This window comes from Cololabis saira, chromosome 21 (genome assembly GCF_033807715.1).
Source record: "Cololabis saira isolate AMF1-May2022 chromosome 21, fColSai1.1, whole genome shotgun sequence".
Taxonomy (NCBI): Eukaryota; Metazoa; Chordata; class Actinopteri; order Beloniformes; family Belonidae; genus Cololabis; species Cololabis saira.
This window is the reverse complement of record NC_084607.1, coordinates 3,599,039-3,613,067: the sequence shown is the minus strand read 5'-3', so window position 1 is coordinate 3,613,067 and position 14,029 is coordinate 3,599,039. Positions and strand designations below refer to the sequence as shown.

Here is a 14,029-nt window from a genome sequence, read left to right as displayed (position 1 = left end):
CGATATGGTACGAGACAATATCGTTTATATCGATTTAAAAAAAAAATAAAAAATTATGATTTTGATATAGCTTATTATTTTGTGACAAATTGACTTGAATGTTTTATTTGAGATTTGCACAAATGTTTTGTTATTTGCACAACTGTCAACCTCGGTGGAAAAGTCTGCCTGTTACTGTCTACATTGTATTAATTGCACAGTGTATTTTAATTTAATTGTTATGCAGGAAAGGGATATTTGTTTTATTTTATTCAAGAAGCATTTTTATTCTATATATGCAGGCAGTTTATTTTTATTTCATTTGTTTTATACATGTTGATATTGTGCAGACCTCTGTTAATAAAGGAACCTGTGTGACATTTGGCACGAGGCTTTGTATTAAAACTGACTGTTTTTTTAAGGGTTTGCCTCAGAAAAACATGAAGCTAACAGAGATGCTAACAGATATGCTAACAGAGATGCTATGCTATAATGCTTTGGGGGAAACCCCAATTATGGCACAGAAAGAATATTGATATATATCGAGTATCGCCATTTAGCTAGAAAATATCCAGATATGACTTTTGGTCCATATCGCCCAGCCCTACGATGAACCGAAATCAGATCCAGAAAGATCCAGATCTGACCTCTTGAACAGAATCGGTCCTGGACCCGTCCCGACCTCGTCAGCTGATCCATATTTTGTGAAGAGCTCAAATGTGCATGTATTTATTTCCACATTCTGATGAAGCTGTTTTTGTCCAACAGGCCCGCGATGTCCGCAACAATGAAGTGGTGGCCATCAAGAAAATGTCCTACAGCGGCAAGCAGACGAATGAGGTATCAAAAAAAAAACTGTAGAAAAGTGTCTCACGTTTGTAGCTTTATGTTTCTGGTTACTGTTTCCAACATGTGCATACGTTTCATTTCCAGCCATTTATATCTGATCTACAGTTCTTGTTCATTAGCTTCTCACCCACCACATATAGCAGTTCTGTTGTCTTCAGCGTGATGGAGGAGAATATCTTCACTATCCAAATATCTGCAATATGAGATGGTGTTTTCCCTAAGAAAAAAACACCTAAGACACCATGTGATTCAGCACACTGTTGAAAACCCACTCACAATAAGCTGATCAGAAAGGTCCAGCACAATTCTAGTTCTATCATCCGCTGCCTTCATCATCTGACTGTTTCCTCAACGGCGGTAGAAGCAATCACAATAATTTGCCAAAGATGTTTTCGTCCATCTTTTTCAAATTCAAGACTTTTTTTCCCCCCTGTTGTTTTGAAGTTTTGAAGAGAAGTCCTGCAGGATGAGATACAAAGAGTCATAAAAAGCAAAACACCTTTTAATTGAAGCACACAGGGACATCCGAAGGGTGTGAAGCAAATGCATCGGGTTTTCCTTCCTGCTACGGTCAGATTTCACTCCCAGTTATCATTGATGACTTCTAGACACTTTAGTGCTGAATATTTAACTGCGCAATAAGAGATTACCCACAGTGCAATAGTTAGTTTGTATGAGTGTGTGTGTATATTTATATTTTTGATAGATACTGCTGCTGTAACATTTCTCCACTGTGAGACAAATTAAGGTTTATCGTATAAGTAAGTTGAGGTCCCAAAATAAAGCCTTGTACCCAAGAGTGGCCACAAAAAGGTTGTAAAACTAGATATAATAAGTTGAGGATCCATCATTTCTCTCCAGGACAGTTTACTTTGGTTCAACAGAATAATTTAAAAACACACAGTTCAGACGCAACGTTTTCAGTCGTTAATTCATTTTCAGTAAATTATAATCACTATTTTTCAATTTCAGGCTGTTTCAATGATCTTTGTGGGGTTTTTTTTATTATTTCTTCAAACTGAAGGGTATCAAACTCATTTTAGAGGTGTCACATCATGAAGCTGCCAGTTTTCAAGGGTCATCGTCCCTACCCTTTAAAAGATGAGGGATTCTTCCCCGGCGGTGCTAAAACTGATGTTCCTGGCTCTTGGACGAACATGCACCACAACACTTGCTGTGTCACCTCTGAACTCGGTCCATTCATTCACTGTGTGGAGCCTCTGAAAGGAGCATTAGCTGACTGTCTCTTGTTTTTTTATGCTCGTATGTAGAAATGGCAGGACATCATTAAAGAGGTGAAGTTCCTGCAGAAACTCCGTCACCCCAACACTATCGAGTACCAGGGCTGTTACCTGAAAGAACACACAGCATGGGTACGTATGTTATTTACTGTGACACGTGGATCTGTGTCCATGTATCTGTAATACATTCAAGTGAAATAGTTGTAGTTGTTAAATAGGTCCTGATGGGACCTTTTTAAAAGGAGCAAAAACACCCTTCATTGATCGAGAAACTGGAAGTACATTTATTAGTAATTTCTTGTTGCAATGCCACATCTGACCACACGGGGGCCGTTCATCAGCAGACAGTTTAGCCCAGGGGTCGGCAACCCGCGGCTCTAGAGCCGCATGCGGCTCTTTAGCGCCGCCCTAGTGGCTCCTGGAGCTTTTTAAAAAAAGTTTGACCTTTTTTTTTCCCTTTTTTTATTTTTTCTTCTTTTTTTTCCTTTTTTTTTTTTCTTCTTTTTCTTTTTTTCCCTTTTTTTATTTTTTCTTTTTTTTCCTTTTTTTTTTTCTTCTTTTTCTTTTTTTTTCCTTTTTTTCCTTCTTTTTTTTTCCTTTTTTTAATCTCGACATTTCGACTTTTTTCTCGAAATATTGACATTTTTCTCGAAATTTTGACATTTTTCTCAACATTTCAACTTTTTTCTCAAGATTGTACTTCAACATTAATCTCGACATTTCGACTTTTTCTCAGAATTTCGACTTTTTTCTCAGAATTTTTACTTTTTTCTCAACATTTCGACTTTAATCTCGAAGTGCAAAATGAAAAAAAAATCCCTAGTTCTAACTAATATAGAAACATGCAGCATGTGACTTAATTCTAAGGCTTAGACAAGACTTTTCATTTTTTGCGGCTCCAGACATATTTGTTTTTTGTGTTTTTGGTCCAATATGGCTCTAAAACATTTTGGGTTCCCCCCCCTGGTTTAGCCCCTGCCATACCGTGTACCTGTGGTGTTAGATGTGCCGTCTCTGCTGAATTATAAAACCTCTGTAAACCGTCAACATCCCACTAAGCACGTGGAGACCAGGGCAACCTTGATGTGACGTCTGTTGTCGTGTTTTTCCCCTCAGCTGGTGATGGAGTACTGTCTCGGCTCGGCCTCCGACCTCCTGGAAGGTCAGTTTGCCGTATTTGATCGTTGACGTTGTTGATCACGCTCCCGCTTGTCCTCCTGACTCTACTCTCTCCTTACAGTCCACAAAAAGCCGCTCCAGGAGGTGGAAATAGCTGCTATTACCCATGGTGCTCTGCAGGGATTAGCATATCTCCACTCTCATAATATGATTCACAGGTAAAATCTTGTTTTAACTTGTTGTTGGTGTGACTAACAGACTAAATAAAATGCTGCATTTAAAGTGCCGCAGGTCGTGTTTCTGTTCTACTCTGCTCTGAGATCTCGTGTCCGTCCTCTGCAGAGACGTGAAAGCAGGAAACATCCTGCTGACGGAGCCCGGACAGGTCAAACTAGGGGACTTTGGCTCTGCTTCCATCGTGGCTCCGGCCAACTCCTTCGTGGGGACCCCTTACTGGTGAGTGTTGGTCGGCTGCAGGCGGTTACTCCTCCCAGAAATGGTCATCTCCAGCAGCGACGGCCGTTACCTGAGGCAGCTTTCATGGACGGCATCAAACCCTGCGTAGACTGAAGGGTGGGATGGCCGTTGTAGAGTTAGAAGTCCAGACAATCGAAGGATGAAGTCCGATGATGTCTCGGGTCCCAGTATGGAGACGCAGTAGAAGGACAGGTCCTTGAACTCGACCAATCAGAGACAGGGAACCACAATCAATATGAAGCCACCAGTACTCCAGTCGAGTCCAGGCTGGAAATTGGCCAATAATAATAATAATAATACTGTCATTTAGCACAGTGGTCCCCAACCCCCGGGCCGTGGCCCGGTACCGGGCCGTGGGTCATTTGGTACCGGGCCGCACAGAGAGAAAAAATTATTTTTTTATCATCCCTGACTGATGATGGACGACTCTCAAACTGATGGTTCACAATGTTTTTATTCCTTGGATGTACAATAAATACTCTGCAAACACACCGTAAGAGCTATAAAGGAATAAAATAAAATAGAGTTAGTCTTAATACATTCATATAAGTTTCATTTAACTTAAATACAGGCCGACGCAGCTGCTCGCTCGGTAATAACAGCTACCGTTAACCACAATACATGAGTAACCATGGCAACCAAACTCAAGCTGGACATAAATACGGCATAAAATACGGCACAAAATTTGCAAAGAAAACAAATCCTCATCAGCACACACTAGTTTAGTCTTTCAGACACACTTTCTACTGCCGTTAAACTTTTACCATTAAAGTCTGAAGCTCCGGATGTTTACGAGGTCTCGGCGAGACGCCTTCAAAATAAAAGCACTAAATATCGGTCTCCTTAATATATAACAAATAAAATCAAAACCTGGCTTTAAATAACGTTAATGAGAAAACAAACATAAAAACACATTTATAGAAATACTCATATTAAAGGTAATTTACAATTTCAATTATTATTTTATTTTTTCGAAAATGGCGTTTTATTATTATTATTATTATTATTATTATTATTATTATTATTATCATTATTATTATAATAGAGAAAATCCCACAGTTTTTAATGCCGATCTTGTCATTTTATTTAGTTTCAGCTACACCTTTAGATTGGGCCGTGAAAATATTGTCAGACATTAAACCGGTCCGCGTTACAGAAAAGGTTGGAGACCACTGACTTAGCAGACGCTTTTATCCAAAGCGACTTACATCTGAGACAACAAACACACAGGGAGCAATTAGGGTTAAGGGTCTTGCTCAGTGGTTCATCTTGGTTGCCATTCTGGGGCTTGAACCTGGGACCTCCAGACCCAAACCCTCTGTAGCCACTACACTACCACTCCCCTAGCAGATGCATCCAGTTCCCTTCAAAATTCCCTTTAAATGCGTCCGTTTAAAAAGGTAGAATACTAAGAAATCTGTTTCATCATAATTTATTTTTCTTTTAATTTTCCCGTTTCCAGCGCGGCCACAGGGAATCATGTTGTGGACGTTTTTTTCCACTGTAAGTAGAGAAAAAAAACTTTAGTTATAATTAATAATGAGAACTTGGAAGGCCTCAAAGTCAGAAACAAGTTGTAAAGTTACAACCTTCAAACCTTTTGAGATGCATACGTAATCCACAACTTAAAACGATATGGCCCTGCTGAGCATGCCCAGTGTGACGACGCTAACGGACGTAAGAGAAAGGAACAATAAAGCCAGTAGAGCACACAACCTGCAGCCTCTGCTAGCTTTCCATCATTGATTAAACTATTACGGTTCAAAGAAAGAAAATCAGAATCAGCTCAAACCAGTATCAGCAGGTCAGCCAATCGGTGCAACTCTGTAAACCTGCCAGTGGTTACTCTGATTTATAAAAAACAACCCCTCTATCGTTGATATGTGCTCTTGATCAGGTAGCATCATGTGGATGAACAGACGGAGGTTGAGAAGACTCTGAAACCTGCTGCTTCTTTTTTTGACTAGTGATGCACCGAAATGAAAATTTGTGGCCGAAACCGAAAATAATAATTAACACTTGGCAGAATACCGAACAATACTGAACATGGTTCTTTGCAGTTTTTCATTTTATTTTGCCAATTTTTTCACCATTGCATAAATCAAATAAATTAGATTTAGGCTTTTCAAAGAAAAAAATCTTTTACAAAATTACAAGGTAGAAAATATTTATTGAACATAAAAATAGATTGATTTATGTTGTTTTGGTTCCACCTCCTGGTGAATGTTGGTAAAATTCTTATGTGGTTACTTTTTGGTTGGCCAACGATTTATGTTTGTGTTGCAACCGGTACGGGAGCGGCCAGTCTATTTCCTTATTTTACAACGCCGTTATTAATTGTTCGTTTTTTTTCCCACTTATTCCACCGAACACTGAAAGTGTTTTTTTTGCCATTTTCGGCAGAACAATTTCGGTTACCGAACAATCGGTGCATCACTATTTCTGACTGAACGAAAACAGAATGTGTTCAAAATCAATGGAGTAAAGAAAATTCCCTTTGGTCTTGTAGGATGGCTCCAGAAGTGATCCTGGCCATGGACGAGGGCCAGTACGACGGGAAGGTGGACGTCTGGTCGCTGGGCATCACCTCCATAGAGCTGGGTACGACCTGCTGACTGTCCCGGCTCTTCCCGTGTGAACATGAACTGTTCTGCTCCGAAAAGTGCTGACTCTGCTTGTTTTGTGTCCCCCTAGCGGAGAGGAAGCCCCCGCTCTTCAACATGAATGCTATGAGTGCCTTATACCACATCGCTCAGAATGAAAGTCCCATCCTGCAGTCCAATCACTGGTGAGAACCCGCCCGCCTGTTGATCTTTATTTACATCTTCTTCTTCATGTATTTGTTGTTTGTGTTGATCTGAAACTCGGATCAGCGGTGAAGCTGATGCTCACGGGTTCAAATCAAGAAAAAGAGTTTTATACGTTGAAAGAATTAAAAAGAAATCTCCATTTTGGAAAAATTACCCTATCAAACACATTAAAACCAGATTATTGATTAGGGGTTACTGGTATTACAAGACATTTGTATATTGTACAGATGTAACAACCCCATAATATCAATGACTACGTTTACATCAGTCAAAATTCAGGTTATTGCTAATATTCCGGTTACTGAAACATTGGGAATATTCCGTTTACATGGTAATTAATCATTCAGGATATCTGGATCAAACCAGCGACGCACGGAGAACGTGATGACGCAATTCCCGTCATTTCTGCTTCTTCTTCCTGTATCCAAATTCAAAACAAATGCTGCTTCGTGCAACTTTTCTCTCACCTTCTTGTAAATCTTCTATCCCGGTACTTTCTACCGTCTACAAATGCAGAAATGTTCATATCCTTCATTACATTTATGAAGTGATTAGTCTCCTCCTGGTCTTGTTTCTCCGTGTTTATAAGAACTTCCTGGACTCAAAAGACCAGGATTCCTTGTGAACAGAGCATGTGCAGAAAACAGATTCCTGTTCCGTTTGATGGGGATATTCCGTTTGGTGTTTACATGACCCAATATTCAGGTTTTAGAAGGAGTAACCCAGGGCTCATATTGGGGTTTTTAAAAACCAGAATATGAGCAAATTCTGGTTATTCAAAGGGGTTATTGGTGTTTACATGGCCGTGTAACCGGGTAATTGCCAATATTTGGGTTTTAAAAGGGTTATTGATGCATGTAAACACAGTCATAGTGTACTCAAAGTTGCATCTAGAATCTTTTTTTTACCTTCGCGTTTTCTCTGTCCGTGTCCTGAGTCCAAAGACGAGGAGCAGCTGAGCTTTCGGTTTGTTTTCCGGGTGACTAAACGCTGCCAAACACGTTTTTAAACGGCTGCAGCTGCTGTTGTGGTTTGAGGGACCGACTTTAGGCGCGTTTCCACCTGCAGGAGTTCCGGCTAAACCCGCCAGACGGGAACCTCTAACGGAGCCGAGCGTGTGCTCGGCTGGCACTGTAGCGCCGCACGAGAACCGTTGACTGAACCAGTAATACAGCCGGCCACCAGGTGGCGGCGATGGGCAGTTTTGCTGTTTGCCAGCAACATTCAGGGAGATGAAAAAGAAAAATGCAACAGAAGGGGAAACGTGGAACCAAAGGATGCTACTTGTGTTTTGTTTTTTTAACAAACACTGCGGTCGTAGAGATTGAGATTAAAAGAAACCCCCACCAGATCTCTTTTGTCGCAATACGCCAACTTGAGCCGACTTGTCACTCAGTCTGTTGTTTTATCTTGTAATCTCCAACTTCATCACATGTATTAGCAGCAAAATGTTTTGTGGTCCAAATGCTTCAATGATTTGTGGTCACATTATGGTTCACGTGAGAGTGCAGAAGTAAATTAGAAATCCAGATCGGCCCCCTCCCCCTGCCAGGAGGTTCCTGTTGGCCGACCGGAGATCCTCTCCTGCTCCAGGAGCGTTTCTCACCCACAAAGATTCCTCGGGCCACTTTTACGGGGCCGTTCCTGGTAATGGAGACACAAAACGATCCGAACTTGTTCGGCCGAAAATAGCAAAAAAAACACTTTTGGTGTTCGGTGGAATAAGTGGGGAAAAAACCGAACAATTAATAACGGCGTGTTAGATGACACAATCCAGCAAACATGTCAGCATGTCAGATCATTACTTGGATGTGGGGAAAAAGCAGAGGACACGAGAAATGATCCAGGCTGAGTTGGATTTGATGATGGAGACGGTGACGGGACGCACAGCGTGGGAGATCGGGGAGAGAGCGCAGAGAAAAGGGCCCGTACTACAAATGCGGTGCGCAAACCTCACTGATATGTTTGACGAGATACTCCAAGAAAATAGCCCAGATTTTTACAATTATTATGTATAATAATTGTAAAAATATGAAGCAATTTGAAGCCTTGTATACAAGGCTTCAAATTGCGGAGATCAGCCCCACGGCGACCCTATTAATTGGATTTGAACGGGAGAAAATTAAAAACGATTATGAGAAAAAATACAATAAGTACAGTAAGACAAATTGTGACTGGCAGGTAATTCACTGCACATTTATTTGATAGAAATAGAAAGCCTTTATTATCATTACACTTCTACAATGAAATTAGGCACCAGCTCCGTCAAAGTGCACAAATGTAAGACTATATAAGCAAGTACTGTAAACACAAAAATGAACAAGAAAAGTAAACATAAATATATATATATATATATATATATATATATATATATATATATATATATATATATATATATATATATACACTATAAGAAAAGAGTAAATGGGAGGATAAAAATGTACATGAATGGGTGGAGGAATATTGCACTGAAAGTGCACTGATTTATGCAATGGTGAAAAAATTGGCAAAATAAATGAAAAACTGTGAAGAACCATGTTCGGTATTATTCGGTAATTCGGCCAAGTGTTTATTAGTATTTTCGGTTTCGGCCACAAATTTTCATTTCGGTGCATCACTACAAAAAACCTACCTGAAGCTCTCAGGGGTTAAAGCGCTCTCACATCCCACCATCATACAAGAACCCACAGTTATAAACATTAGAAACACCTTTAGGAGGTCTCATCCCCACAAATGGCAGCACGAGTGTGTATCTATTGTTTTTGAAAGACGCTACTAAACATCGACAAACCGGTCCAAGGGTTTGGGTTTGTCCACAGAGAAAAACAAGTCCTTGAATGTTTCCGTCCTCTCAGACGCAGTCGTGTACGTTTCTTCCAGGTCTGACTCCTTCCGTAACTTCGTGGATTCCTGCCTACAGAAGATTCCCCAGGACCGGCCGACCTCGGACGTGCTGCTGAACGTGAGTGCTCCCCCCCCCGCCGTCACCCGTCCAGTCGTGTCCTCCGCGGCGCGCTCACCTGTCCTCACCTGATTACAAATAATATATTACAAATAATAGCAGTGACCAAAACCCCTGCAGAAATACTGCAGGAATGACATAGCAGCAGTTAAATGCAGCCTTCTGTAAGCTTTAAATATCCACTGGGCTTACATCAAATACATCAAAACACAACAATAAAAAACACTTTTCTGAACTTATCAATATGACTCTGTCCTTCACAGGATAAGTAACATGGATCACTGCAAAAACTCAAAATCTTAACAAGAATATTTGTCTTATTTCTAGTTAAAATGTCTCATTTTAGTAAAAAAATCTCATTACACTTAAAACAAGACTCATCACTGGAAAAAACAACAATATTCACCTGTTTCAAGTAGATTTTCACTTGAAATAAGTAGAAAAATCTGCCAGTGGAACAAGATTGTTTTGCTTGTAATAAGAAGATAAATCTTGTCGCACTGGCAGATTTTTCTACTTATTTCAAGTGAAAATTTACTTGAAATAGGTGAAAATTGTCAAATAAGTTATTTTTCTGGTGTTATTTTTCTGGTGATGACTCTAAATGTTGAAATAGCAGTAAAACCACATTCATTGATGAAATGACATAAGGGATGGAAAGGAGGGATGGCAGTTTTACAGGGGGATGATTTGGACCGTTTTTATTTCAGGGGGGATGCCATCCCCTCATCCCCCTCAACTCCAGTACTGCCTGTCCTCACCTGTCCTCACCTGTCCTCACCTGTCCTCACCTGTCCTGTCCTGTCTCCAACTGCAGCACCGGTTCCTGTGCCGCGAGCGTCCGCTGACGGTCATCATGGACTTGATCACGAGAACCAAGGATGCCGTGAGAGAGCTGGACAACCTGCAGTACCGCAAGATGAAGAAGATCCTGTTCCAGGACACGGCGCTGAACGGGCCGGTGTCGGAGGGAGGGGACGACGAGGAGGTGAGGATGGACGGGGGGTCTGGGACCTCCACCGGTCCTGGAGCCAGAAATCAACGGGACGCTTGTTTGAACAGATTTAGATCATCCAAGTGGTTTTCATGCTCTTTTTAATGTTTTATTTATTTTGTTTTGATGGTCTTTACAACATCTTGTAGTCTAGTTTACAGTAAAACGAGAACGTTCTCACACGATACAAGTGCTGCAAGATATTTATCTTTTATTTCGAAACATAAACACAAAAAAATTTTAAATACAACGGCAGAACAATATATATATATATATATATATATATATATATATATATATATATATATATATATAAATAATAAATGTACCATTATAAACAAAGTAGAAGAGAATTACTAAATATAATAGCAAATGTGAAGTACAAAACTTATGAACTCAATACTATTTTTTCCAGTTATTCAGTTTTTCAGTTCGTTATTAAATATAAAAAAAAAAGAGAAAACTTGACGAAGTTAAAAGTTGCACAAATTAATAGTAAGAATTTTATAAATATAATTGTGGTATAGCCGAGTATTACTCACGTAGTTAGAGAGGATTTCAGAAGCAGATGACCAGTGAGAAGACATTTTCAAATAAGAATGAATCTGGATGCAGCAAAGCATCATGGGAGGAGGAGACAACCTGTCTTTTAGAGACGTGTCCACGGAGGAGCTACGTGGACCAAGTCCTGTTAGAGCAGATACCTGGTTGTTGCTGCAACTTTCACGCAAACGCAGAGACGTAACTGACGTTAGAGACGTAACTGACGTTTGCAGAGACGTAACTGACGTTAGCAGAGACGTAACTGACGTTAGCAGATACGTAACTGACGTTAGCAGAGACGTAACTGACGTTAGCGGAGTCGTAACTGACGTTAGCGGAGACGTAACTGACGTTAGCAGAGAGTAACTGACGTTAGCGGAGACGTAACTGACGTTAGCGGAGACGTAACTGACGTTAGCAGAGACGTAACTGACGTTAGCAGAGACGTAACTGACGTTAGCAGAGACGTAACTGACGTTAGCAGAGACGTAACTGACGTTAGCGGAGACGTAACTGACGTTAGCGGAGTCGTAACTGACGTTAGCGGAGACGTAACTGACGTTAGCAGAGAGTAACTGACGTTAGCGGAGACGTAACTGACGTTAGCGGAGACGTAACTGACGTTAGCGGAGACGTAACTGACGTTAGCGGAGACGTAACTGACGTTAGCGGAGACGTAACTGACGTTAGCGGAGACGTAACTGACGTTAGCGGAGACGTAACTGACGTTAGCGGAGACGTAACTGACGTTAGCGGAGACGTAACTGACGTCAGCGGAGACGTAACTGACGTCAGCGGAGACGTAACTGACGTCAGCGGAGACGTAACTGACGTCAGCGGAGACGTAACTGACGTCAGCGGAGACGTAACCGACGTTAGAGACGTAACTGACGTTAGAAGAGACGTAACTGACGTTAGCAGAGACGTAACTGACGTTAGCAGAGACGTAACTGACGTTAGCAGAGACGTAACTGACGTTAGCAGAGACGTAACTGACGTTTATAGAGACGTAACTGACGTTAGCAGAGACGTAACTGACGTTAGCAGAGACGTAACTGACGTTAGCAGAGACGTAACTGACGTTAGCAGAGACGTAACTGACGTTAGCAGAGACGTAACTGACGTTAGCAGAGACGTAACTGACGTTAGCAGAGACGTAACTGACGTTAGCAGAGACGTAACTGACGTTAGCAGAGACGTAACTGACGTTAGCAGAGACGTAACCGACGTTAGCAGAGACGTTAGCAGAGACGTAACCGACGTTAGCAGAGACGTAACCGACGTTAGCAGAGACGTAACCGACGTTAGCAGAGACGTAACTGACGTTAGCAGAGACGTAACTGACGTTAGCAGAGACGTAACTGACGTTAGCAGAGACGTAACTGACGTTAGCAGAGACGTAACTGACGTTAGCAGAGACGTAACTGACGTTAGCAGAGACGTAACTGACGTTAGCAGAGACGTAACTGACGTTAGCAGAGACGTAACTGACGTTAGCAGAGACGTAACTGACGTTAGCAGAGACGTAACTGACGTTTGCAGAGACGTAACTGACGTTTGCAGAGACGTAACTGACGTTAGCAGCGACGTAACCGACGTTAGCAGAGACGTAACCGACGTTTGCAGAGACGTAACTGACGTTTGCAGAGACGTAACTGACGTTTGCAGAGACGTAACTGACGTTTGCAGAGACGTAACTGACGTTTGCAGAGACGTAACTGACGTTTGCAGAGACGTAACTGACGTTTGCAGAGACGTAACTGACGTTTGCAGAGACGTAACTGACGTTTGCAGAGACGTAACTGACGTTTGCAGAGACGTAACTGACGTTTGCAGAGACGTAACTGACGTTTGCAGAGACGTAACTGACGTTTGCAGAGACGTAACTGACGTTGGCAGAGACGTAACTGACGTTGGCAGAGACGTAACTGACGTTGGCAGAGACGTAACTGACGTTGGCAGAGACGTAACTGACGTTGGCAGAGACGTAACTGACGTAACTGACGTTTGCAGAGACGTAACTGACGTTTGCAGAGACGTAACTGACGTTTGCAGAGACGTAACTGACGTTTGCAGAGACGTAACTGACGTTTGCAGAGACGTAACTGACGTTTGCAGAGACGTAACTGACGTTTGCAGAGACGTAACTGACGTTAGCAGAGACGTAACTGACGTTTGCAGACACGTAACTGACGTTTGCAGACACGTAACTGACGTTTGCAGACACGTAACTGACGTTGGCAGAGACGTAACTGACGTAACTGACGTTTGCAGAGACGTAACTGACGTTTGCAGAGACGTAACTGACGTTTGCAGAGACGTAACTGACGTTTGCAGAGACGTAACTGACGTAACTGACGTTGGCAGAGACGTAACTGACGTTGGCAGAGACGTAACTGACGTAACTGACGTTTGCAGAGACGTAACTGACGTTTGCAGAGACGTAACTGACGTTTGCAGATACGTAACTGACGTTTGCAGAGACGTAACTGACGTTAGCAGAGACGTAACTGACGTTGGCAGAGACGTAACTGACGTAACTGACGTTGGCAGAGACGTAACTGACGTAACTGACGTTGGCAGAGACGTAACTGACGTTTGCAGAGACATAACTGACGTTAGCAGAGACGTAACTGACGTTAGCAGAGACGTAACTGACGTTAGCAGAGACGTAACTGACGTTTGCAGAGACGTAACTGACGTTTGCAGAGACGTAACTGACGTTAGCAGAGACGTAACTGACGTTGGCAGAGACGTAACTGACGTTGGCAGAGACGTAACTGACGTTGGCAGAGACGTAACTGACGTAACTGACGTTGGCAGAGACGTAACTGACGTAACTGACGTTTGCAGAGACGTAACTGACGTTTGCAGAGACGTAACTGACGTTTGCAGAGACGTAACTGACGTTAGCAGAGACGTAACTGACGTTAGCAGAGACGTAACTGACGTTAGCGGAGACGTAACTGACGTTAGCGGAGACGTAACTGACGTTAGCGGAGACGTAACTGACGTCAGCGGAGACGTAACTGACGTCAGCGGAGACGTAACTGAC

General features: G+C 42.0%; 1 protein-coding gene across 1 annotated transcript in view; it reads left to right on the top strand.

Annotated features, from left to right (window-relative positions):
• The first annotated feature begins 742 nt into the window (after positions 1 to 742).
• LOC133422384 (serine/threonine-protein kinase TAO2-like) overlaps positions 743 to 14,029 on the top strand; it is a 37,310-nt gene continuing 24,023 nt past the window's right edge. Inside the window, 9 exon segments of the mRNA XM_061712356.1 lie at positions 743 to 819; positions 2,100 to 2,201; positions 3,186 to 3,231; positions 3,310 to 3,406; positions 3,531 to 3,644; positions 6,175 to 6,266; positions 6,360 to 6,453; positions 9,356 to 9,437; positions 10,255 to 10,425. Of these exon segments, the coding sequence (XP_061568340.1) occupies positions 790 to 819; positions 2,100 to 2,201; positions 3,186 to 3,231; positions 3,310 to 3,406; positions 3,531 to 3,644; positions 6,175 to 6,266; positions 6,360 to 6,453; positions 9,356 to 9,437; positions 10,255 to 10,425 (828 nt within the window). The 5' untranslated portion in view covers positions 743 to 789.